Here is a 27975-nt window from a genome sequence, read left to right as displayed (position 1 = left end):
CTTCACATTTAATGTAATTATTGATAACATTGGGTTTATATTTACTGATTTACTTTTTGTTTTCCATCTGTCTCATGTCTTTTTTTTTCTTTCCTCTTTTACTGGCTTTCATTGCATTAAGTGAATATTTTCCAGTATTTTAACTTCCTTAATAGTTTTCTAGCTAATTGTTAAAGTTATATTATTAGTGGTTCTTCTAGGACTTAGAACATTTATTTTAACGTACCAGAATATGCCCCAAATTTATACTAACTGAATTCTAGTGTGATAAAGAGGTGTTTCTGCTATATAGATCTGTTCACTCCCTGTATTTGCTATCTTTTGATATATAATATACCTATATGTTACAAACCAAGGACTACATTATTACATTGTCATAATTATTTATATAATTTTATGGGTTTTAAAAAAACTTAAGTAGAGAGCGCAAACATTTGTTTATTAGGGCTTATTGCCTTTGTATTTGAATTCACCATTTTTTATTCTTTATTTGCTCCTGTGGACTTGTCGTCATCCAGTGTCATTTCCTGGCTGTACTCTAACTTTGTTCTCATGTACCTCCTTTTGTTATTGTCAAATATGTCACATTTCTGTGTCTTATAGCTCCAATAATACAATTACATACGTTGTTTTATGTAAACTTTTTTTAAAAAATTTGTTGGAAGAAAGGAAAATATGCAAGTATCCTGTTTTTTTGTAATTACCTAATATAATTATCTTTACTAGCACTATTTGTTTTGTTATGTAAGTTCGAATTACTGTTTGGTATCACTTGCTTTCAACCTGAAGAACTTCCTTTTGTATTTCTTGTAAGATGGGCCTGCTACCAACAATTGCTCTCAGTTTTTATATATCTGGAAATATTTTTATATTTTTGGAAGAGTTTTGCTGGATTTTGAATTCTTAGTTGACAGTTATTTTCTTTCAGCACTTTGAATATGTCTTTCCACTGTATTTTACCTTTATTTATTGTTTCTGATGAGAAATCAACTGTTACTCTTATTAATGTTCCATTGTATGTGACTTGGTTTTTCTTACTGTTTTCAGAGTATCCTCTTCCAACATTTTGATTATGATGTGTCTGTTTATCTTACATTGAGTTCACTTGGATTGTCAGATACATAGGATGTTTTTCATCAAATCTGGGAAGTTTTCAAACATTATTTCCTTTGAGTATTTTTTTTTTTTTTTTTTTTTGCTCTTTTCTGCCTCAGATAATCCTCCATTATACGTGTGTCAGTGTACTTAATCTTGTTTAATAGCCTTTGTTCATGTTCATTTATTCTTTTTTGGGGGCTGTCCTTCATCCTGCGTAGTCTCTGTTATCATCATGTTCACTGATTCTTCTGTCTGTCCCTATTTACCATTGAGCCTCTAGCAAATTTTTCATTTCAGTAGTACTTTTTAGCCCCAAATGGAAGTTGGTTCATTTATAAGTTCTATAACCTTACTTTATATTTGATGAGACATTGCCATTACCTTCTTTTAGTTTTTAAGCATGATTTTCTTTTCCTCTTTGAGCATATTTATAATAACTGCTTTGAAATCTTTGCTAGCTAAATACAACATGTGGGTCTCCTTAAAGGCAGTTTCTATTGGTTACTTATTTTTTTCCTATGAATAGTTCACTTTTTCTTTGTATGTCTCAATATTTTTATAAACTGGACATTTTAGATAATATGTTGTTGCAGCCCTGGATACTAATAGCTTCTCTGGTGCTGAGAATATTTGTTGTTGTTTTGCTTGTCTGATTATTAAAATTTTTTTTAAAAATGTATTTGTTTATTTTTGGCTATGCTGGGTTTTTGTGGGTACACATGGGCTTGTCTCCAGTTGTGGTGTATAGGCTTCTCCTTGCAGTGGCTTCTTCTACAGCTGCGGAGCACTGCCTCTGGGGCATGTGGGCTCAGTGGTTGTAATGCAGGGGCTCAGTGGTTGTGGAGACTGGGCTCAGTTGCCACGTGACATGTGGAGTCTTCCCAGACTAGGGATTCAACCTGTGTCCCCTGCATTGGCAGGCAGATTCTTAACAACTGGACCACCAGGGAAGTCCTGTCTAGTAGTTTAAATAAATCTAATGATTCTCCTGCAGTATGGACCTTCCACATTCACTGGAAACCAGAGGCTTTGGTATGTGTAGAGCCTCCCTTACTGTGATCTCCATCCATTCTCCCCTCCTCTGCCTATGGTTTTAACTCAGTTCTCTTTTACTGTCTCCTGTTTTCATCATCTTGTGCAGTTCAGTTCAGTTGCTCAGTTGTGTCTGTCTCTTGGTGACCCCATGTTCTGCAGCATGCCAGGCTTCCCTGTTCATCACCAACTCCTGGAGCTTGCTCAAATTCATGTCCATCCAGTCGATGATGCCATCCAACCATCTCATGCTCTATCATCCTTTTCTCCTCCTGCCTTCAGTTTTTCCCAGCATCAGGGTCTTTTCCAATGAGTCAGTACTTCCCATCAGGTGGCCAAACTGTTGGAGCTTCAGTTTCAGTATCGGTCCTTCCAGTGAATATTCAGGAGTGATTTCCTTTAGGATGGACTGGTTTGATCTCCTTGCAGTCCAAGGGACTCTCAAGATTCTTCTCCAATGCCACAGTTCAAAAGCATCAATTCTTCGGCCCTTAGCTTTTTTTATGGTCCAGCTCTCACATCCATACATGACTACTGGAAAAACCATAGCTTTGACTAGACAGACTTTTGTCGGCAAAGTAATGTCTCTGCTTTTTAATATGCTGTCTAGGTTTGTCATAGCTTTTCTTCCAAGGAGCAAGCATCTTTTAATTTCATGGTTGCAGTCACCATGTGCAGTGATTTTGGAGCCCCCAAAAATAAAGTCTTTCACTCTTTCCATTGTTTCCCCAACTCTTTCCCATAAAGTGATGGGACTGGATCTTGGTTTTTTGAACATTGAGTTTTTGTTTTGTTTTGTTTCGTTTTTTGAACATTGAGTTTTAAGCCAGCTTTTTCACTCGCCTCTTTCATCAAGAGGCTCTTTAGTTCTTCTTTGCTTTCTGCCAAAGGGTGGTGTCATCTGCATATCTGAAATTATTGTTATTTCTCCCAGAAATCTTGATTCCAGCTTGTGCTTCATCCAGCCCAGCATTTCACATGATGTACTCTGCATATAAGTTAAATAAGCAGCTTGACAATATACATACTTGATGTACTCCTTTCCCAATTTGGGACCAGTCTGTTGTTCCATGTCTGGTTCTAACTGTTGCTTCTTGACCTGCATACAGATTTCTCAGGAGACAGGTCAAGTGGTTTGGTATTCCCATCTCTTGAAGAATTTCCCACAGTTTGTTGTGATCCACACAGTGAAAGGCTTTGGCATAGTCAATAAAGTAGAAATAGATGTTTTTCTGGAACTCTCTTGCTTTTTTGATGATCCAGCAGATGTTGGCAATTTGATCTCTAGTTCCTCTGCCTTTTCTAAAACCAGCTTGAACATCTGGAAATTCTTGGTTCATGTACTATTGAAACCTGGCTTGGAGAATTTGGGGCATTAATTTGCTAGCGTGTGAGATGCGTGCAATTGTGTGGTAGTTTGAACATTCTTTGCTATTGCTATTGCTAAGTCACTTCAGTCGGGTCCGACTCTATGTGACCCCATAGACGGCAGCCCACCAGGCTTCCCCATCCCTGGGATTCTCCAGGCAAGAACACTGGAGTGGGTTGCCATTTCCTTCTCCAATGCATGAAAGTGAAAAGTGAAAGTGAAGTCGCTCAGTCATGTTCGACCCTCAGTGACCCCATGGACTGCAGCCTTCCAGGCTCCTCCATCCATGGGATTTTCCAGGCAAGCGTACTGGAGTGGGGTGCCATTGCCTTCTCCTGAACATTCTTTGGCATTGCCTTTCATTGGGATTGGAATGAAAAATGACCTTTTCCAGTCCTGTGGCTTCTGCTGAGTTTTCCAAATTTGCTGGCATATTGAGTGCAGCGATTTCAAATAGCTCAACTGGAATTCCATCACCTCCACTAGCTTTGTTTGTAGTGATAATTCTTAAAGGCACACTTGACCTTTAGGAAGTCCGTAAGTACAGACTATCTTTCCATTTCTTTGGGTCTTCCATTACTTTCAACTGTGTCTTATTTACAGTTTTCAGTGTACAGAGCTTTCACCTCCTTGGTTAAATTTATTCCTAGGTATTTTATTCTTTTTGATGCAATTGTAAATATGATTGTTTTCTTAATTTTGTTTTCTGATCATTAATATTTAGTGCATAGAAATGTAACTTTTTTTGTATGGTGATTTTGTATCTCACAACTTTACTGAATTCATTTTTTTGTTGTTGTTGGAGTCTTTAGGGTTTTCTACATATAGCATCGTGTTATCTGCAATCGAGAAGTTTTTCTTCTTTTCTGACTTGGATACCTTTTATTTCTTTTTCTTGCCTAATTACTCCACTAGGACTTCCAAAACTAAGCTGAGTAAAACTGATGAGAATGAGCATCCTTGTCTTCTTCCTAGTGTTAAGAGGAAAAGCATTTAGCTTTTCACCCTTGAATATGATGTTAGCAGTTCTCTTGTTGTATATAACCTTTATGTTGAGGTGCATTCCTTGAATATCCCTTTTGTTGAGAATTCTTATTATAAGTGGGTAGTAAATCTTGTCAAATGCTTTTTCTTTGTATATTGAGATCATATAATTTATCCTTCATTTTGTTAACAAGGTGTATTTCATTGATTGATTTGTTAATGTTCCCTGGAATAATTTCCACTTGATTATGGTATAGCACCCCTTTCATGTATTGTTGAATTTGGTTTGCTCATATTTTGTGGAGGATTTTTAGGTCTAAATTTATCAAGTCTTCAATTTAGATCTAAATTTATCAGGCCTGTAATTTTCTTTTTATGTAATGTCCTTTTCTGATTTTGGTATTAGGGTGATGATGGCTTAGTGAAATGAGTTTGGAAGTGCTCTCTTCTACTTTTTAGAAAAATTTGGTACGTGTTGGTTTTAATTCTCTGAATGTTTTATAGAATTCAGTTCTATAAATTCTGGACCTGGACTTTTGTTTGTTGGGATACTTTTGAGTACTGATTCAATCTCCTTACTAGTCTGTTTGGATTTCTTGTTTTATGATTGAGACTTGGTAGATTGTATTGATATGTTTCTAGAAATTTATCCATCTCTTCTGGGTTGTCAAATTGGTTAGTCCATATTTGTTCATAGCAGTCTCTTATCCTTATTATTTCTGTGCTATTATTTGTAACATCTTTTTCATTTCTTAGCTTATTTGTGTCCCCTTTTTTCTCTTTGGAATCTAGCTGAAGGACTGTCAGTTTATCTTTTTAAAGAACAAGCCCTTAGTTTCATTGATCTTTTACACTGTCTTTTTAGTCTCTATTTTATTTATTTCCAGTCTGATCTTTGTTATTTCCTTCCTTTTTAACTTGGAGCTTTATTTTTCTCTTTCTAGTTCTTTGAGTTGTAAAGTTCAGATGTTTATTTGCTGTTTTTCTTGTTTCTTGATGTAGTTATTTGTTGCTATAACCTTCTCTCTGAACTTTTTGCTGTATCCTCTTAAGTTTTAGTATGGCATATTTCCATTTTCATTTGTCTGCAGGTATGTATTTTTTAATTCCTTTTTTATTTTTTTCTTTGACCCATTGGTTGTTCATTTTGTCAGTCTGTGTTGATTTATTAATTTTCTAGCTGTTTTTTTTCTTCACAAAGATTTCTGTAACCCATATTCCTTTTCAGGTTACTGTGTAGCTTATATTGTTCCTTTTTATTAGTTCTTTGCAATCATTAGTCATTAACTCAACCTGTTTCATCATGTATTCAACTACTATTTTTGTTTTAAAACTCATTAATGGTTTTAGAATGGCAATTCATTTTAGTGAAAGGAGTTCAGAATTTAGAGTTAGAATTAAAGGGTTAAAAGGCCTGTTTTTGTCAATTAATGTACAACTATTCAGAATATAATCTGAGGGTCAATAGTATTGTGCATTATCAGGGAGCTTGTTAGAAATGCAGGATTTCAGCTTTCATCCCAGACCCACTTAGTCAGAGTCTGCAAGTTAACAAGATCTTCTCAATGAAAAGCACCGTTGCTTCATCATCTTTGAAACTTACTTTCCCTCTGTGTAAGGTATAGATCATGTTTGCTGTATATATGAATCATCTCATCACCATCTGTCATACCAAGTTTTAATAATTTATTGTCTGCTTTCTTCTAGTAGAATGTAAACTCTGTGAGGCAGAATTGGAATGCAAGCTTTGTTTGTTTGCTGCTCTATTTCCTATATCTAGAACAGTGGCTAGAACAGAGTAAACATTGATTTTTTGAATCACCAAATGAATGTCAAATCTTGTTATTTTTATTGCAGTTATTTATTTTTCACTGCTACTCAGAACTACTTTCATTTAGAATTACTCTGTTAGATAATACAGTATCAGAATTTGCCTTCAATGCAGGAGACCCCGGTTTGATTCCTGGGTCTGAAGATCCCCTGGAGAAGGGATAGGCTACCCACTCCAGCAATGTTGGGCTTCCCTGGTGATTTAGACGGGAAAGAATCCACCTGCAATGCAGGAGACCTGGGTTTGATCCCTGGGTTGGGAAGATTTCCTGGAGGAGAGCATGGCAAGCCACTCCAGTATTCTTGCCTGGAGAATCCCTTTACAGAGGAGCCTGGAGGGCTACAGTCCCTGGGGTCAAAAAGAGTCAGACGTGACTGACTGACTAAGCACAGCACATTAGATAATACAAATATGGCATGTTTCCATTGTTGCAGAAAGTTCTTTTAGATAGTACTGCTTACCCTTTTATTCCTTCCACTCATCCTGAATCTGTTTCTGCAGTATTGATCAGATCAGTCAACAACTCCCCATGTCATATAGAATTAATTTCTTACTTTTTAGTGTAACCTTTAGAGTCTTTAGAGTTTCATGTAGTTAAAAATACATATTTTATTTATGGTGTGTTTATGAGGAGAATCATTTAAATCCATTGCATGTATAGCATCCATCTGGGCTATATTGCTTTGCCCTCATATGACTTAGGGGAAAGGGAATTTCATGAAAATAAGTTGATTTTCCTTTACTATCCCATGGAATAACGTATTTTGTCTTTGACTGAGGAGTCTTTTGTCTTCTGACAACATACATGACATGGTAACAGGCTAACTTATTAGCTTATAAGTAGCATGAAATCAGATGCCATAGTAGATACGATTTGTTCATCATAATGAAAATTCTTTAAAATCTAAATTTTAAGCTCCACATAATATTCCATAAAATATATATTCTGCTATTTTAAAAAAATTAGTCTCGTTGAATATTTATTTCCACATTAGTTTGTTGTTATAAATCACTTTATAATTAACATCTTTATCTGTAAATCTTTATTTCTTCTGATGGTGAGTTATTTCTTTTGGAGTCCTTTCTGGTAGCATAAAGGCCAGAAGAAGAAAAACTTGCCTGATTTCTTTTAATGCATAAAAGGAATACATTTTAATTCTATATATATAAGTGTGTGTGTGTGTGTCTGTGTGTGTGTGTGTATTTATTTATAATATTAAAAATATTAACAAATCCCTTTTTCTTTAGGGGATACTTCTAAAGGAGGCATAGCTGAAATTCCTCAGTCCACCTTTAAACCAGGCATCACTACCTTTCCTGAAGATTCAGACACTGTATCTCCTTTATCCTTGTCCCCTGAGGACTTTCCTCAATTGGCTGGAAGGTCTCCTCAAGTGAAGAATATTGGTGAATATACTGATACTGTCAACCAGCAGACATTAGCAGACAGTCGTCTAACTGAAGAGACTTTAAAAATTTCAGCTATTCCTGGCCTAGCTGACCAGAAGACTGGAATAGCAGCAGTGTCCTCTAGTTCGTACTCACAAAGAGGGAAGCCAAATATCTTCTACCCACAAGCCTTGCCAGACAGTCATCTAACTGAAGAGGCTCTAAAAGTTGGCGCTGTTCCTGGACTTGGTGACCAGAAGACAGGTGTATCCACAGTTCCTCCAAGTTCCTACTCACTTGGAGAGAAGCACAGTATTTTCTACCCACAGGCATTGCCAGACAGTCATCAAGCTGAAGAGTCTCTGAATGTTTCAGTTCTTCCTGGACTAGCTGATCAAAAGACTGGAAAACCAATAGTACCTGCTAGTTCTTACTCAGTTGGAGAGGAGCCTGGTATTTTCTACCATCAAGTCTTGCCAGACAGTCAGCCACCTGAAGAAGCTCTGAAAGTTTTGGCTTCTCCTAGACCGGTTGATCAAAAGAGTGGGTTGCCTACTCTATCCTCTACTTACTCATATGGAGAGAAGCCTCATATTTTCTATCAACAGACATTGCCAGATACTCATGCAAGTGAGCAGACTCTGAAAGTTTCAGCTGCTCCTGGATTGGCTGAGCAGAAGACTGGGGTTCCTGCTGTAACCTCTACTTCTTACCCACATAAAGAGAAGCCCAGTATTTTCTACCAACCAGAATTGCCAAACAGACGTCTCATTCAGGAGGCTCATCAAGTTTCAGCTGCTCCTGTATTTGTTGAGCAGAAGGCTGGGATATCGATAGTACCCTCTACTTCCTATTCACATAGAGAGAAGCCTAGTGTTGTGTACCAACAAGAGTTGCCAGACAGTCATCTAATTCAAGAAGTTCAGCAAGTTTCAGCTGCTCCTGGATTGGCTGAGCAGAAGACTGGGATTCCTACAGTACCCTCTACTTCCTATTCACATAGAGAAAAGCCCAGTATTGTGTACCAGCAAGAACTGTCAGACAGTCAACTAATTGAACAGTCTCAAAAAGTTTCATCTGTTCCTGGACTGGCTGAGCAGAAGACTGGGATTCCTACAGTACCCTCTACTTCCTATTCACATAGAGAGAAGTCCAGTATTTTCTACCAGCAAGAGTTGCCAGACAGTCATCTAATTCAAGAGATTCAGCAAGTTTCAGCTGTTCCTGGATTGGCTGAGCAGAAGACTGGGATATCAACAGTAGCCTCTACTTCCTATTCACATAGAGAGAAGCCCAGTATTTTGTACCAGCAAGAGTTGCCAGACATTCATGTAATTCACGAAGTTCCAGAAGTTTCATCTGTTCCTGGATTGGCTGAGCAGAAGGCTAGGATTCCTGTCATACCCTCTACTTCTTACTCACATAGAGAGAAACCCAGTATTTTGTACCAACAAGAATTGCCAAATAGTCATCTAACTGAACAAGTTCAGAAAGCTTCAGCTGCTCCTGGACCTGCTGAGCAGAAGACTGGGATTCCTATAATAACTTCTGCTTCTTATTCATATAGAGAGAAGCCCATTATTTTCTACCAACAGGATTTGCCAGACAGTCATCTAACTAAAGAGGCTCAGAAAGTTCCAACTGTTTCTGGACTAGCTCACCAGAAGAGTGGAATACCAATAGTGCCCCCTGCTTTCTACTCACATGGAGGGAAGACCAGTCTTTTCTATCAGCAGGAGTTGCCAGACAGTCATCTAAGTGATCAGACTCAGAAAATTTCAGCTATTCCTGGACCAGTAGACCAGAACACTGGCATACAGACAGCACCCTCTAGTTCCTACTCATATAGGGAGAAGCCCATTACTTTTTACCAGCAGGAGTTGCCAGGCAGGCTTCTAACTGAAGAGGTTCTAAAAGTTTCGGCTCTTCCTAGAACAACTGACCAGAACACTGGGATAATAACAGGGTCCTCTCGGTCTTACTTATTTGGAGAGAAGCCAAGTGGTCTTTTCTATCAGCACGTGCTACCAGATGGTAGTCTAACTGAAGAAGCTCTGAAAGTTTCACCTGCATTGAGACCAAGTGACCAGAAGACTGGTGTCCTCTTACTGCCTGCTAGTTCCTACTCACATAGAGAGAAGCCTGGTATTTTCTACCCACAGGCCTTGCCCAGCAGTCACTTATCTGAAGAGACTCTGAAAGATTCAGCTGTTCTTGGACCAGCTGACCAGAAGACTGGGACATCAGAACCTTCTGGTTCCTATTCACATAGAGAGAAATCCAGTATTTTCTACCAACAGGAGTTGCCAGATAGCCATATAACTGGAGAGGCTCTGAAAATTTCAGGTGTTTCTGGAACAGGTGACCAGAAAACTGGGATACCTATAGTAACCTCTCCTTCCTACTCACAGAGAGAGAAACCCATTGTTTCCTACCAGCAGGTCTTACCAGATACACACCTTACTGAAGAGGCTCTGAATGTTTCAAATGCTCCTGCACAGGCTGACCAGAAGACTGGGATACCCATAGTAACCTCTCCTTCCTTCTCATATAATGAAAAACCCATTATTTTCTACCAACAGGCCTTGCCTGACAGTCAACTGACTGTGGAGGCTCTGAAGGTTTCAGATGTTCCTGGACCATCTGACCAGAAGACTGGGATACCTACAGTACCACCTAGTTCCTATTCATATAGAGAGAAGCCCATCATTTCTTACCAGCAAGAGTCACCAGATCTTACTCAGGTGGCTTTGAAAATTTTTGAGGTTCCTGGCCCAGCTGACCAGAAGATTGGGATACCACCAGTAACCTCTACTTCTTACTCATATGGAGAAAAGCCCATCATTTCTTACCAGCAAGAGTTGCCAGATGCTAATGAAAATGCTTTAAGAGGTTTAGGGGTTCCTAGACAAGCAGACCAGACCATTGGTGTGCGAATTGTGCCCCCTGCTTCCTATTCACATAGAGAGAGTCCCATCTTTTCTTACCAGCAGGAGTTACCAGATCTTACTGAGGAAGCTTTGAAAGTTTTTGCTCTTCCTGGACCAGCTGATCAGAATGCTGAGATACCAGTAGGACCTTCTAGTTCTTACTCACATAAAGAGAGACTCAAGACTTTACCAGACGATCAAAAGACTGAGTTACCATCAACTCCCTCTGGTTCCTACTCACATAGAGAGAAGCCCAAGACTTCAACTATAATTGGACCAGCTGACCAGAAGACTCCATTATTGACAGGTTTTCCTAATTCTTATTCTCAGAGAGTAAAGCCTAGTATTTTCTTTCAACAGCAGTTGGGAGATAGACATCAAAGTGGAGATATTCTGAAGATTTCATCTGTTGCTGAGCCAACTGATGTGAATTCTCAGATACCAATACCTCTTTCTGCTTCCTATTCACACAGTGAGAAATCTAATATTTTCTACCCAAAGGAATTGCCAGACAAACATCTAAGGGAAGATTCACTGAAGGTTTCAACAGTTCCTGGACCAGCTGACAAAAAAACTGTGTTACCAGCAGTTCCTCCTAGTTCCTTTTCACATAGAGAGAAACCAGCTATATTGTACCATCAGGATTTCCCAGAAAGACATCTAACTGAAGATAACCTGAAGTTCTCAAGCAGTCTTGGGCAAGCTGATCAGATTAATGGGTTATCAACAGTTCCCCCTGGTACTTACTTACATAGTGAGAAGCACAAACCTGTTTCACATCATGTTCAAAGGCTAACAGATAATTTGGATTCTTCTCACACCAGTGTTATCTCAAACAATATGCCTTTAAATTCTCAGGCTGATGGTAGAATTGTAATAAATAAGCCAGAATCGTCTGGTTTTGAAGATGTTGGCTCTGAGGAAATCCGGGATACAGAAAACAGTTCCAAAACTCTTAAAGAGATTCAGACACTTTTAATGGAAGCAGAAAATATAGCACTAAGACGATACAATGTTCCTGCTCCCCTTGTCCCTTTCAGAGATGTTAGTGATATTTCATTTATACAATCTAAGAAGATGGTTTGCTTCAAAGAACCCCTCACAACTGATGAATCTAATGGTGATTTGTCTCAGAGACAGCCATTCACAGAAGAAAGCTCAAGCAACAGGTGTATACAGAAGGATATTAGCACACAGACGAATCTGAAATGCCAGAGAGGCATTGAAAATTGGGAGTTTATTAGTTCAACTACAGTTAGAAGTCCTTTACAGGAAGCAGAAGGCAAAGCCAGAGTGGCATTTGATGAAACCCTTAAACAATATAAAGCAGCCAGATCTGTAATGAGATCTGAACCTGAAGAGTATAGTAGAACCATTGGGAATAAGATTGTTATCCCTATGATGACTATCATTAAAAGTGATTCAAGTAGTGATGCAAGTTCTTGCTCATGGGACAGTAATTCCTTGGAGTCAGTTTCTGATGTGCTTCTAAATTTCTTTCCATATTCTTCACCCAAGACAAGCATGACAGATAGCAGAGAGGAAGAGGGGGTGTTAGAGAGTGACGATGGTGGTGGAAGCAGTGTAGACTCACTGGCTGCACATGTGAAAAACCTTCTGAAATGTGAATCCTCATTGAACCATGCTAAACAAATACTCAAAAATGCAGAGGAAGAGGAATCTCGGGTACGAGCACGAGGTAGGAAAAGATAATTTGTTATAAAGGCAGGTCAGCATTATAGTTTAATAATTTGCTTAAAGTTAAATATTTGATGCTCTAGGTAATTTTCTTGTAGAACTGTTCTTGTAGAACTGTTAAAATGATTGCATTATCTACTGGCAACCCAGAATAAACTCGTTTAACCAATAATGAAGTCACAGTATTAATAGTGCTAGTTTGAGGTCTTAAGGAACTGGAAGTTCTGATGTCTGAAGAAAAGTAAGAAAATTTGGGTTTCCAAACTTCTAAAGCTTGAATGTTTTCCTAATCTTTTCATTGTACTGTCCTCATTGTGGAGGCAATAAAATACTCATTAGAGTATTTGACTCTCTAAGTCACTGTGTTTCATAAAACTTATGTATATTTTCTATCCTCTTCTCTAATAAGATTCTTAAAGCAGATCTTAGATAGACATTAGGAAAAACTGAATGAAAGTATTTAACACTAAAACTTGGGTTAGAGTTAAATTCCATTAATCTCTAAATTGTAGAATTCCATTAAAAAAGAAAAAAAATCTTTATGATAACACAGTGAATAAATATATTTTGGAAGGCAACTTTTAAGCAATTCGGGCCTACCTGGAAGTCTCTTGAGGTCAGCTTCCTATGCCATTCTTTTGATCACTTGTGCTTATTTTGATTCTCCAGAAACTCCCAGGTTTTATTTATTATTTTAAAATATTAACAACTGTGGAAGTGGCAAAGACTGTAGCAGGAGCTAATAGGGGAGACAAAGGGACTCTTTTGATTGGAAGGAAGATTAAGATGAAATTGGCTAAATACTATATTTCAAGTGGCCTCATGGGAGAAATGTCTGTAGAATATGTTTTTATTTGTTTTTAAATCTGACTTTTCAGTGAAATTATCTCTGTCAAGAACTTTGAATAGTTTGCTATAAAACTGAGAGTGCACACTGTTTACTAAGCACTGTGGTAGGCATTAAACTGGCTATATTGATGATGATCTCTGCTCTTGTAATCACTGATAGTTTTGCACTGTATTGTCTCGAATGCTTTTATCTTTTCTCTCCAGCCTGGAATCTGAAGTTTAATATGGCTCATGACTATGGCTACTCCATTTCAGAATTAAATGAAGATGACAGGAGAAAAGTAGAAGAGATCAAAGCAAAGTTGTTTGGTCAAGGGAGAACAACTGACTTGTCCAAGGTATAAAAGAAATCTAAAAATTAAGAGACAAAATGTGACAGAAAGGGTGTGTAATTTGAATCTCTTACCTGGGCATTGATGACTCCTGCTGAGTCACTGATAGTCTTTGGCTAAAGTGTTGGGAGTCTTAAGTCTTCAAAAGTTAAGATTTAAGAATTTGATTCTATAGATTTTGTCTGCTATTACGAATAGTAATGGGACATATCTCTCTTACAGGGTTTTGCAATGGCTTACATGAGATAATGCCTATAAAATGCTGGGGTGTGTGATATCTAGGTAGTACTCAATAATTGACAACTGTTACTATTTTAACTTTTAATTTTATATTGAAGTATAGCCAGTTAACAGTGTTGTGTACATGTATCCATTCTCCCCCAAACTCCCCTCCTATCCAGGCTGCCACACAACACTGAGCAGAGTTCCCTGTGCTATACAGTAGGACCTGTTGGTTATCTATTTTAAATCGATAACTGCTATTATTAATTCTATAAAAATTGATATAGCTATCAGATATGTACACTTAATGACTTAATTCATACAGTGTCTTAGAAAATTGTCAGTGATATAGCATAATTATTTGGCTCATCAGTTTTGGAAAGTTTATCAGTTTTTGAAACTATGAATTAGATTGGATTTTAATTTTACATAGCTCATCAGTTTTGAAAAGGATATCAGTTTTTTAAAGTATAAATTAGATTGGATTTTAATTTTACATGCTGATATATTCCCTCTATGTTGTACATTTCATCCCCATGACTCATTTATTTTGTACATCTTAGCCTTCCTCACCTATTTTGCTCTTCCCTTCCTGCCAGTGGTTCCCTCTGGCAACCACTTGTTTGTTCTGTCCATGAGACTATTTCTGTTTCGTTACGTCTGTCCATTTATTTTCTAGATTCCCCATGTAATCGAAATCATACAGTATTAGTCTGTTTTGACTTATTTTACTTACTGTAGTACCCTCTAAGTCCATCCATGTTGTTTCAAATGGCAAGATTTCATTCTTTTTTGTGGTATATTAACCATGTGGTGTATATGTATGTACATACTTAGATTACTTCCATATCTTGACTATAAGAAATAATGATGAAATGCATATAGGGGTGCATATATCTTTTTGAATTAGTGCTTCATTTTCTTTGGAAAAATACACATAAGTTAATTGATGGCTCATGTGATTTTGGTTATATTTTTAATTTTGTGAGGAACCTCCGTTCTGTTTTCCATAGTGGCTGCACCAATTTACATTCCCAACAGCAGTGTGCAAGTGTTCCTTTTTCTTCATATCCTCATCAATACGTCTTATATGTTGTCCTTTTCATAACCATTCTAACAAGTATGAGTTGATATTTTAGTGACTTTTTAAAATTTACATTTCCCTGATGATTAGTGATGTTGAGCATTCTTTTGTGTGTCTGTTAGCCATCTATGTGTCTTTTTTTACGAAAATGTCATTCATATGCTTTGCCCATTTTTTCACTGAGTTGTCTGAATTTTTTAATTGAGTTGTATGAATTCTTTGTATATGTTGGATATTAATCCCTTGTTAGATACATTCATTGTTTGCAGATATCTACTATTCAGTAGGCTGCCTTTTTGTTTTATTAGTAGTTCCCTTTGCTGTGTGGTAGCTTTTTAGTTTGATGTAGTCCATTTGCTTATCTTTGCTTTTGTTTCCCTTCAGTTCAGTTCAGTCAGTTCAGTCGCTCAGTTGTGTCCTACTCTTTGTGACCCCATGAATTGCAACACGCCAGGCCTCCCTGTCCATCACCAGCTCCCGGAGTTCACTCAAACTCATGTCCATCGAGTCAGTGATGCCATCTAGCCATCCCATCCTCTGTCGTCCCCTTCTCCTCCTGCCCCCAATCCCTCCCAGCATCAGAGTCTTTTCCAATGAGTCAGCTCTTCACATGAGGTGGCCAAAGTACTGGAGTTTCAGCTTTAGCATCAGTCCTTCCAAAGAACACTCAGGACTGATCTCCTTTAGGATGGACTGGTTGGATTTCCTTGCAGTCCAAGGGACTCTCAAGAGTCTTCTCCAACACCACAGTTCAAAAGCATCAATTCTTCGGTGCTCAGCTTTCTTCACAGTCCAACTCTGATTGTACCTTTCTAAGAATTTGTCCATTTCTTTCAGGTTGTCCATTTTATTTGTATACAGTTGCTGGTAAAAGTCTCTTATGATCCTTTGTATATCTGTGGTGTCATTTGTAACTTATCCTTCTTCATCTCTGATTTTATTGATTGGAATCCTGTCTGTTTTTTAATTGATGAGTATAGTAAAGGTTCGGTGAAGGCGATGGCATCCCACTCCAGTACTCTTGCCTGGAAAATCCCATGGACGGAGGAACCTGGTAGGCTGCAGTCCATGGGATCGCAAAGAGTTGGACACGACTGAGTGACTTCACTTTCACTTTTCACTTTCATGCATTGGAGAAGGAGATGGCAACCCACTCCAGTGTTATTGCCTGGAGAATCCCAGGGACGGCAGAGCCTGGTGGGCTGCCGTCTATGGAGTCACATAGAGTCGGCACAACTGTAGCGACTTAGCAGCAGCAGCAGTAGTAAAGGTTAATCGATTTTGTTTATATTTTCAAAGAACTAGCTTTTAGCTTCATGTATCTTTGCTGTTGTTTCCTTTGTCTCTGTTTCATTTATTTCTTTTTTTTTTTTTTTTTTAAATTTTATTTTATTTTTAAACTTTACATAACTGTATTAGATTTGCCAAATATCAAAATGAATCCGCCACAGGTTTACATGTGTTCCCCATCCTGAACCCTCCTCCCTCCTCCCTCCCCATTCCATCCCTCTGGGTCGTCCCAGTGCACCAGCCCCAAGCATCCAGTATCGTGCATCGAACCTGGACTGGCAACTCATTTCATACATGATATTTTACATGTTTCAATGCCATTCTCCCAAATCTTCCCACCCTCTCCCTCTCCCACAGAGTCCATAAGACTGTTCTATACATCAGTGTCTCTTTTGCTGTCTCGTACACAGGGTTATTGTTACCATCTTTCTAAATTCCATATATATGCGTTAATATACTGTATTGGTGTTTTTCTTTCTGGCTTACTTCACTCTGTATAATAGGCTCCAGTTTCATCCACCTCATTAGAACGGTTTCATTTATTTCTGCTCTGATCTCTATGATTTCTTTCCTCCTACTAATTTTATGTTTTGTTTCTTCTTTCTCTAGTTGTTTCAGGTGTGAGGTTAGGTTATTTCAGATTTTTTGTTTTTTTAAGATAAGATTATATTGCTGTAAAGTTTCCTTTTAAAACTCCTTTTGCTGCATTGCACAGATTTTGGGTTGCAGTGATTTCATTTTCACTTGTCTCTACGTATTTTTTGAGTTCTTCTTTTAAAAAAAAAGTTATTTATTTTGATGGACTGGGTCTTTGTTGCTGAGCACAGGCTTTCACTAGTTCCAGCAAGCGAGGGCCACTCTTCATTGCAGTGTGGTGACTTCTTGTCGCAGAGCAATAGTTGCAGCACGTGGGCTCAGTGGTTCCCGTTTGCGGGTTCTAGAGTGCAGACTCACTAATTGTGGCTTATGGGCTTAGTTGCTGTGCAGCATGTGGTATCTTCCTGGACCAGGGATCAAACCCGTGTCCCTTGCATTGGCAGACAGATTCGTAACAACTGGACTACCAGGGAAGCCGTTGAGTTCCTCTTTGATTTCTTCAGTGATCCATTGGCTGTTTATTAGCAAACAGTTTAGTCTCCACCTGTTTGTGTTGTTTTATAGTTTCTTTTTCTTGTAGTTTATTTTTAATCTCAGTTGTGGTTGGAAAAGATGCTTGATATAACTTGAGTCCTCTAAAATTTACCCACGGCTCCCTTTGTAGCACAGATTGTGATCATTACTGAGGCTATTCTGTGTGGACATGAAAGGAATGTTTATTCTGCTTCTTTGGGATAGAATGCTCTATAATTATCAAATCCATCTGATTTCATGTATCATTTAAGGCTTGTGTTTCCTTATTGATTTCTCTCTGGATGGTCTGTGCATTGATGAAAGTGGGGTGTTACAAAGTCTCCCACTATTGTTGTGTTACTATTGATTTCTCCCTTCATGGCTGTTAGTATTTGCTATATATATTGAGGTGCTCCTGTGTTGGATGCATATATATTTATAATTGTTATATCTTAATTCTTGCATTGGTCCCTTGATTATTATGTAGTGACCTTTGTTTTAGTAGTCCTTGTTTTAAAGTCTGTTTTGTCTGATAGGAGCATTGCAACTCCACCCTTTAGAGTTCCATTAGCCTGGAATATGTTTTTCCTTCCCCTCACTTTCAGTGTGTACATATCCCTATGTCTGAAGTGAGGTCTCTTTTTTAAAAAAAAAAAAATAATTATTTATTTTTGGCTGTGCTGGGTCTCTGTTGCTGCACACAGACTTTGTCTAGTTGTAGAGAGTGGGAGCTACTCTCATTGCAGAGCATAGGCTTCAGTAGTTGTGGCATGTGGGCTCAGTAGTTGTGGCGCATGGGCTTAGTTGCTCCTTGGCATGTGGGATGTTCCTGGATGAGGGATTGAACCTGTGTCCCCTGCATCGGCAGGCAAATTCTTATCTAATGTGCCAGCAGGGAAGTCCCTGAAGTGGGTTTCTTATAGACAACTTTTCAGTTCAGTTCAGTTCAGTTCAGTTGCTCAGTCATGTCCGATCTCTGCGACCCTACGAATCACAGCATGCCAGGCCTCCCTGTCCATCACCAACTCCTGGAGTTCACTCAGACTAATGTACATCGAGTCGGTGATGCCATCCAGCCATCTCATCCTCTGTCGTCCCCTTCTCCTCCTGCCCCCAATCCCTCCCAGCATCAGGGTCTTTCCAGTGAGTCAACTCTGGCCAAAGTATTGGGAGTTTCAGCTTCAGCATCATTCCTTCCGGTGAACACCCAGGACTGATCTCCTTTAGGATGGTCTGTTTGGACCTCCTTGCAATCCAAGGGACTCTCAAGATTCTTCTCCAACACCACAGTTCAAAAGCATCAATTCTTTGGCACTCAGCTATCTTCACAGTCCAACTCTCAAATCCATACATGACCACAGGAAAAACCATAGCCTTGACTAGACAGACCTTTGTTGGCAAAGTAATGTCTTTGCTTTTCAATATGCTATATAGGTTGGTCATAACTTTCCTTCCAAGGAGTAAGCATCTTTTAATTTCATGGCTGCAATCACCATCTGCAGTGATTTTGGAGCCTCCAAAAATAATGTTTGACACTGTTTCCCCATCTATTTCCCATGAAGTGGTGGGACCAGATGCCATGATCTTTGTTTTCTAAATGTTGAGCTTTAAGCCACCTTTTTCACTCTCCTCTTTCACCTTTATCAAGAGGCTTTTGAGTTCCTCTTCACTTTCTGCCATAAAGGTCGTGTCATCTGCATATCTGAGGTTATTGATATTTCTCCCGGCAATCTTGATTCCAGCTTGTGGTTTTTTCAGCTCAGCGTTTCTCACGATGTACTCTGCATATAAGTTAAATAAGCAGGGTGACAAGATACAGCCTTGACGTATTCCTTTTCCTATTTGGAACCAGTCTGTTGTTCCATGTCCAGTTCAAACTGTTGTTTCCTGACCTGCATACAGGTCTCTCAAGAGGCAGGTCAGGTGGTCTGGTATTCCCATCTCTTTCAGAATTTTCCACAGTTTATTGTGATCCACACAGTCAAAGGCTTTGGCATAGTCAATAAAGCAGAAATAGATGTTTTTCTGGAACTGTCTTGCTTTTTTGATGATCCAGTGGATGTTGGCAATTTGATCTCTGGTTCCTGTGCCTTTTCTAAAACCAGCTTGAACATCTGGAAGTTCACGGTTCATGTATTGATGAAGCCTGGCTTGGAGAATTTTGAGCATTACTTTACTAGTATGTGAGATGAGTGCAATTGTGTGGTAGTTTGAGCATTCTTGGGCATTGCCTTTCTTTGGGATTGGAATGAAAACTGACCTTTTCCAGTCCTGTGGCCACTGCTGAGTTTTCCAAATTTGCTGGCATATTGAGTGCAGCACTTTCACAGCATCATCTTTCAGGATTTGGAATAGCTCAACTGGAATTCCATCACCTCCACTAGCTTTGTTTGTAGTGATGCTTTCAAATACCCACTTGACTTCACATTCCAGGATGTCTGGCTCTAGGTGAGTGATCACATCATCGTGATTATCTGGGTTGTGAAGCTCTTTATAGGGGTCTTTTTTTTTTATCTGTTCAGGCAGTCTGTGTCTTTTGGTTGAAGCATTTAATTCATTTACATTTGATATAGTTATTGGTATATATATTCCTCTTGCCATTTTGCTAAGTGTTTTGGGTTTGTTTTTGGAGGGTATTTTTCTTCCCCTCCTCTTTTGTTCCTGTCTCTTGTTTGAGCACCATCTTTAATGTTATGCTGGGGTTGCTCTTTCTCTTTTGTGTGTGTATCTGTTGTAGTTTTTGTCTTTGCTGTTCGCCATAAGGTTTTGGTATAGTTGTCTGTATAATGTACAAGGTTGTTTTAAGTTTCTGGTCTTTTCCCGCCTAGAGAAGTTCCTTTAGCGCTTGTTGCAAAGCTGGTCTGGTGGTGTTGAATTCTCTTAGCTTTTGCTTCTCTGTAAAGCTTTTGATTTCTCCATCAAGTCTGTGTGAGAGCCTCACTGGGTAGAGCATTCTTGGTTGCGAGTTCTTCCCTTTCATCACCCTAAATATATTGTGCCACTTTGATCACTTAAATGTATATATTGAGTTTAATATATATTAAACTCTGGCCTGCAGAGTTTCAGCTTATAATGGTAATTCTCTTGTATTGGTTGTTATTCCCTTGTTGCTTTAAGTATTTTTTCTTTGTCTTTTCAGCTATTATCTCTTCAAATATCTTCTCAGTGCCTTTCTCTTCTCCTTCTGGAACTCCTATAAATGAACATTGGTGCATTTAATGTTATCACAGAGGTCCCTTTGACTGTCTTCATTTCTTTTCATTTTTTATTTTTTTCTTTATTCTTTTCTGAGGAGTGATTTCTGCTGTTCTGTCGTCCAGGTCACATATCCGTTTTTCTGCTTCACTTTCTCTGCTATTGATTCCTTGTAGTGTATTTTTCATTTCAGTTATTGTATTGTTCATCTCTGTTTGTTCTTCAGTTTTTTAGGTCTTTGTTGAACATTTCTTGCATCTTCTCAATCTTTGCGTCCATTGTTTTCCTGAAATCTTGGATGATCTTCACTATCATTATTCTGAATTCTTTTTCCAGTAGGCTGGCCGTTTCCTCTTAGTTGTTTTTCTGGGGTATCATCCTGTTCCTTCATCTGGGACAAATTCCTCTGCCATCTCATTTTTACTAAGTTTTTGTTGTTGCAGTTTGTGTTCCATGGGCTGCAGAATTGTAGTTTTACTTGTGCTATCTGCCCTCTGGTGGATGCCTTTCATGATTTTAGTTGAGCATCTATGTGAGTACATTTTTGCTCATTTCTTAGCATATATGTTATAGGTTTTTCTTTAAAAAAAATTTTTTTTTTGTAATTGTCCTAGAATTTGTAAATTATGTTTGTACCCAGTTCAGGTATACTTTCAAATAACACTACAACATTTCATAGGTAGTACGATTACTTTCCAGTAAAGAACAGCCCCAATTCTTTTGTTTTATTTCTTTTATCATTGCTACCATTTTCCCTCCCATCTCCAAAAGAATTTTAAAATTTACTCAATTATTTACAGTAGTATATAATGAAGTTCAGTTCAATTGCTGAGTCATGTCTGACTCAGATATTATGAAGACAAAAAATAAATAGGCAGTTGACTGGATTCAGCCCACAGACCATACATAGTTTGAGCTACAGTGTAGTAGAGTATAGTATCTCATAGATACACCTTCATTTACTTGTTTTCTTATTTCTGGGCATTTATTTTTTAATTTATTAGAAAAATTTGGGGGAATTCTAGTTAACTTAGAATATTGTGTTAATTTCAGGTGTACTGTAAAATAATTCATATATCTTCATTATATGTTTGCATTATGGAATCTTTTTCAGACTCTTTCCTATTGTAGGTTATTATAAGATACTGAATATAATTCCCTGTACTATGCAGTAAACCCTTGTTTTTTATATGGTTTCTATATAGTGATGTGTTAATCCCATACTCTTATTTTATCCCTCCTCTCCTCCTTTCCCCTTTGGTAACTGTAAGTTTGTTTTCTATGTCTTTGAGTCTGTTTCTGTTTTGTATGTTCATTTCTATTATTTCTTAGATTTAACATGTAAGTTGTACCATATGATATTTGTCTTTCTCGTCTGACTTACTTCACTTAGTATGGTAATCTTTAGGTTTATTCATGTTGCTGAAAAGGACAATATTTCATTCTTTTTGGTGGTCAAGTAATATTTCTGTGTGTGTGTGTGTGTGCACACGCGTGCCACATCTTTATCCCTTCATCTGTCTGTGGACACTTAGGTTGCTTCCATGTATTGTAAATAGTGCTGCTATGAAAATTGAGGTTTATATGTCTTTTTGAATTCGAGTTTTCATCTTTCTGGACATATACCCAAGTGAGGGGTTGTTGGATCATATGGTAACTCTGTTTTTAAAGGAAAGTCCTTGTTGTTTTCCATAGTGGCCACACCAATTTAAATTTCAAGACCAGTGTAGGAGGGTTCCCTTTTCTCTGCAGCTTGTGCGGTATTTATTGTTTGTAAAATTTTTGGTGATGGCCATTCTGACTGTTGTGAGGTCATTGTAGTTTTGATTTGCATTTCTCTAATTAGGATGTTGAGTATATTTTCATATGCCTCTGGCCATGTATATGTCTTTGTAGAAATGTCTATTTAGGTCTTCTCCCAGTTTTTTTGATTGGTTTGTTTGTTTGATACTGATTTTTATTACTATGTTTTAGAAATTAATATCTTTTTTGATGCATCATTTGCAGATATTTTCTCCCAGTCCATAGGTTGTTTTCATTTTGGTTACGGTCTCTTTGCTGTGGAAAAGCTTATAAATTTGATTAGGCCCTGTTTGTTTAAATTTGCTTTTATTTCTTTTGTCTTGCAAGCCTGATCTAAGAAAATGTTGCTGTGTTTTTGTTTTTTTTTTTCAGGGAGTGTTCTCTTCTAGAAGTTAAGCCTCTAGGTCATTTTGGGTTTATTTTTGGTGTGATGGACTGTTCTAACTTTATTGGTTAATGTGAGGCTGTCCCTTTTTCCCAACACTACTTGCTGAAAAGACTGTCTTTTCTCCATTGTAGCTTTTAACCTCCTCTTTTGAAGGCTAATTGAGTGTAGGTTTCTGGGTTTATTTCTGGGCTCTCTATTCTGTTCTGTTGATCTGTATGTCTGGTTTTGTCCCAATACCCCATTTGTTTGATTTCTGAAGCTTATTTTCTTTGATTCAGTTTGGAATAGGATTCCGTTTTTACTTTCTCTCTCTAGCATTTCATAGTTTAATGTGAAATAATGCAGCAGATTTATGTGTGTGTGTGTGTGTGTGTGTGTGTGTGTGTATGTGTATATAAATCTTGTATTCTGCCGACTTGCTGAGTTCATTTATTAGTTCTAATAGTTTTTTTGTGGAGTCTTTAGGGTATTCTATATAGACTATCATGTCATCTGCATCTAATGATAATTTTACCTCTTACTTTTCAATTTGGAAACCTTTTATTTCTTTTTCTCATCTGATTGCTGTATCTAGGATTTCTAATACTGTGTTGAATAGAAGTGGTAAGAGTAGGCATCCTTGTTTTGTTCCAGAATTTAGCAAGATGGCTTTTAGGTTTTCACTGTTGAGCATTATGTTGACTGTGGGTTTGTCATAAGTGGCTTTTATTATGTTGATGTATCTTCCCTTTATACTCACTTTGGTGAGAGTTTTTATCATAAATGGATGTTGAATTTTTTGCATCTGTTTAGCATGAGGTGGCAATGGCACCCCACTCCAGTACTGTTGCCCGGAAAATCCCATGGATGGAGGATCCTGGTAGGCTGCAGTCCATGGGGTCACTAAGAGTCAGACACGACTGAGCGACTTCACTTTGACTTTCCACTTTCATGCATTGGAGAAGGAAATGGCAACCCACTACAGTGTTCTTGCCTGGAGAATCCCATGGACGGAGAAGCCTGGTAGGCTGCAGTCCATGGGGTCGCACAGAGTCGGACACAACTGAAGCGACTTAGCAGCAACAGCAGCATGAGGTTTTGGTCTTTTCTTTTGTTGATATAGTATATCACATTGATTGATTTGCATATGTTGAACCATCCTTGTGACCCTGGTATTAATCCAACTTGGTCATGATGTATGATCCTTTTTATGCGTTGTTGAGTTTGGTTTGCTGATCTTTTGTTGAGGATTTTTACATCTATATTTATAAAAGATATTGGCCTATATTTTTCTTTTTTGGTAGTGTGTCTGGTTTTGATATTAGGGTGATGGTGGTGGTTTCATAGAATGATTTTGGGAGCCTTCCTTCCCCTTTAAGCTTTTGGAAGAGTTTCAGTAGTGTAGGTTTAAGTTCTTTTCTTCTTTGTTGTTTGGTAGAATTCCCGAGTAAGGTCATTGGGTCCTTCCTTTTGTTTATAGGGAATTTTTTTTTTCCCCAGTTAAAGATTCTACTTCACTTCTAGTGACTGTCTGTTCAGATTATCTGTTTTTTCTCAATTCAGTTTTGGCAGGCTCTATATCCAGTAACTTGTCCATTTCTTCTAGGTTGTCCATCTTGTTGTCTTAAAGTATTATAGTTGTTCGTAGTATATTCTTACGATTTTTGTATTTCTGTTATGTCCCCCCCCCCTTTATTTTTCATTTTATTTTGTCCTCTTTGTTCTTGGTGAGCCTTTCTAGAGGTTTTTTGATTTTATCATTTGAAAAACCCAGATGTTGCTTTTACTGATTTTTTTTTTTAATCTGTATTTTTTTCCTCTCTGATCTTTATCATTCCCTTCCTTTGATGACTTTAAGTTTTGAATATTCTTCTTTTTCTGCTTTGTATATTGGTTTATTTGAGATTTTTCTTGTTTTTTTAAATGAGGCCTATATTGCTATAAACATCCCTCTTCAGACTGCTTTTGCTGCATCCCGTAGATTTTGTGTAGTTATATTTTTGTTGTCATTTGCTTCAAGGTATTTTTTATTTTCTTTTTGATTTCATTGTTGACTCAATGAAAGATTTTTTGTAGCACATTGTTTAGGCTCCGTGTAGTAGTTTTTATCCTCTGTTTCTTTCTGTGGTTGATTTCTAGTTTCATGCCATTGTGGTTTAAAAAGATGCACAAGAAATTTGTTGAGTAAGCTACTGAGACCAATTAAGGATAAGGAGAAGAAGTTGTTTGTTTGTTTTTTTAATCCTTTACTTGTTTCCTCTTTGACAGTCTTACTATCTTTATGTAGATCTCAGTTTCTGAACTATATTTTCTCTTCTTGAGTACTTCTGTTAAGTTATTATATGGCAGACCTACAGGTAACAAATTCCCTCAATTTTTGTTTTTCTGAGAATGTATTTCTTTATCAATTTGAAGGATAATTTCATAGGGAGAGTTTAGAATTCTAAGCTGGTGCAGTTTTTCTCTTAACATTTTTAATATTTCAGTCTCTTCTTGTTTACATGGTTTTGTGGGAAAGTTGGAAGTAATTCTCTGCTTCTCTTTAGATTTTTCTCTCTCTGGCTTCTTTCAGGATTTATTTTTCTTTGATTTTCTGTACTTTGTAAATGTTACATTATACTTAGGCATAGTGATTTTTTCCTTCACATTTACTCTGCCTGATGTTCTTTGAACTTCATGAATCTGCAGTTTGGTGTCTGACATTAATTTAGGGGAAATTCTTAGTCATTGTTGCTTCAGTGATTTTTTTCTGTCCTTTTCTTTGTCCAGTATTTTCATTCTCATATGTTAAACCTTTTGTAGTTTTCCTAGAGTTCTTTGAGATTCTGTCCTGCTTTTCCTGCTCAGTCTATGTTCTCCTTGTTTTGTATTTTCATAGGTTTTTGTTGAGATATTCTTTTTTTTTTTAATTATTTATTTTAATTGGAGGATTACTACTTTCCAATATTGTGATGGTTTTTGCCAAACATCAACATGAATTAGCCACAGATGCACATGTGTCCCCCTCATCCTGAAACCCGCTCCCACCTCCCTCCCCACTTCATCCCTCTGGGTTATCCCAGAGCACTGGCTTTGAGTGCCCTGCTTCATGCATCGAACTTGCACTGGTCATCTGTTTTATATATGGTAATATATATGTTTCAATGCTAAGTCTCAGGTTTCTTGTCTTGAATCCTGTGCAATCTAATAATTCCTTCAAAGGTATTCTTCATTTCTGCTACAGTGTTTTTGATCTCTAGCATCTGTTTTTTATTCTTTCTTCACATTTTCATCTTTCTGCTTATATTGTCCCTTTATTCTTGATGAATGCTTTCCACTTTATTCATTAGAGCCTTTAGCATATTAATCATAGTTATTGTAAATTTCTGATCTCATAATCTCAGTATCTTCTCCATATCTGGGTTTGATACTTGCTCTGTCTCTTCATGTAATTTTCTTTTGCTTTGTAAATATGTTCTGTTGTGGGGCCTATAACTTCTGTATTAAATTAAGAATACTCACATTATAACTGGATGAATTAGTAGGCACAAGCCATTCACATGGGGTTGACATACAGCTCTGTTAGTGTTAGCACCTGAGCTTTCACTTTGAGGAAGTGTAAACATTTTGATTGAAGACACAATGGCACTATACTTTACAAGGGAGTAAAGTCACGTTTATTCTTACAGATCGCAGAAAGGGGGATGGGGTGTCCAGTAGCCTAGGAAAGGCAGTCCTCTGTCCCAGGTCACAAGTGAGCAGAAGAGCACATATTAGTTGAAAAGCGTTTCAGGGGAGATTTTGCTACCTTTTTGTGAATTCAACTGTACGTGGTTATTTTGAAAGGAGCTCTGAGAAAAAGGAAGCAGGAACTTGTCACAGGAATCCTAAGCTCAGGTCCTTACCTGTCCAGGCTCTGGGTGTGAGCAGGGTTGTCATACTGTAAAATGCTTATGTAGCAACTCAGAATAGCTGTTTTCTCATCACAATTGACCCTGTGATGCCTAGGCATTAGTCTTTAGGGGAAATCATGGGTACTGGCTAGATGGTGGAGATATTAAAAGCTGCTGGCAGGATTTTGGTCACCCAGCACATGAAACATCTAAGCAAAGCAAAATGCCACTCAACAATATAAATAGACAAATGGTGGTTTGAAATCCTGTCTGTAACCATCTCCCATTTTGGGGGGTTCAGCCCAGAAAATAAACCTCATGGATAAGATTAAGGTAGGTATTTGATTTAAAACTTGGGTGGGATTATGAAATACTTGTACCTATTGGGATATCATTTGTAAATGTCTATGTTTGTCCAGAATTATTAATATACATGCAACAAGAGGTACCCTTTGCAGGTTCCCCTTCCTTGGCCAGTAGTAACCTAAAGCTAAATGGTTGTCCAAAACCATCTACACTAAAGAATTGTAATGTTACTGCATTAAGGCTGGGCTTTGGTGTAACAGCCCAGTGTTTTTAGACAGGGGAGTTGAAAGTTTGGTGTTTGCCTTAACAATTTAATAATTTGTTGTTGCTTGGCTGTTGTGGTGGTGCCTAACTCAGTTCCCATGAAGGATAGTAGCAGACCTATTCCCAACATAATGGGAATGAGTACTGAACGTTTTTGACATGAGGTGGTTTAAAAAGAGACATTTTGGGGATCCTATTCAGTGATTTGTAAGGATAGTCCCAGGGAGACTTAACTATCTTGGTGTGAACAGACAGGACTTATCAGGGAGCTGGCAAGGAGGCAAATGCATTGGTGGCTGCGGAAGGGAGAAGCGCATAAATGAGGAACCATGTATGTATGTTTGCTCCTGGGTACTAAACCCACAGTGGACACCAACTGTTATACTGGGTATATCCAAATAAGTTGGGGTTCCCCTGGGGAAGCTGAAGCATGAGACTCAAGACCATGGGAATTGTGCTCTTTGGGATGAGAGGTATAGGTCGTGTTCAACCGTGTGGTGTCACAGGTGGAGTGTGTTAGTGCGTGGACAGACATGGTGGATTATAAAGTGCATGTGGGGCTCCTGCCAAATGCCACATACTGTACTGCAAAGTGTTGCATGGGAACAGTTGATCACCATAGAGAGGAGCTGGGTAAGCCATGGAGATGCATGAGATGGCTTCCACTGGGAAAATGGGGGCAGGGTCAAGAAATTAGCTAAGTAGGCCACTGACTCAGGAAAGAAGCCTTTGTTGAGTTTGATAATATGTTCAGCAATTACAGCAGCTCAGGAAAAAAAAAAGCACTGGTTTCTGCCCATTGTATAAAAATATTAAGACTGTGGGAGGACTTGAATGAGAAGATTATGGAACCCTGAGTGGTTCCATAACCAGTGGGAAAAGATTCCCTTGATGTTGTGTAGGGAGGTGTCCCTGTGGCTGCAGTTCTGGAGAGAGTGTATGTAGGCGAG

At 38.0% G+C, this 27975-nt stretch overlaps 1 protein-coding gene across 9 annotated transcripts in view; it reads left to right on the top strand.

Annotated features, from left to right (window-relative positions):
• ALMS1 (ALMS1 centrosome and basal body associated protein) overlaps positions 1–27975 on the top strand; it is a 190704-nt gene that overhangs the window by 59763 nt on the left and 102966 nt on the right. For 8 of the 9 annotated variants that reach the window (XM_044925773.2, XM_006045931.4, XM_006045930.4 and 5 more), the window contains 2 exons: positions 7563–12332; positions 13385–13518. In XM_044925773.2, the coding sequence (XP_044781708.2) occupies positions 7563–12332; positions 13385–13518 (4904 nt within the window). The remainder of the gene's footprint in view (positions 1–7562; positions 12333–13384; positions 13519–27975) is intronic. The other variant, XM_044925770.2, reaches the window with a different exon arrangement.

The sequence above is a fragment of the Bubalus bubalis genome, chromosome 12, assembly GCF_019923935.1.
Source record: "Bubalus bubalis isolate 160015118507 breed Murrah chromosome 12, NDDB_SH_1, whole genome shotgun sequence".
NCBI classification, from domain to species: domain Eukaryota; kingdom Metazoa; phylum Chordata; class Mammalia; order Artiodactyla; family Bovidae; genus Bubalus; species Bubalus bubalis.
This window is presented reverse-complemented; position numbering and strand designations above follow the sequence as displayed.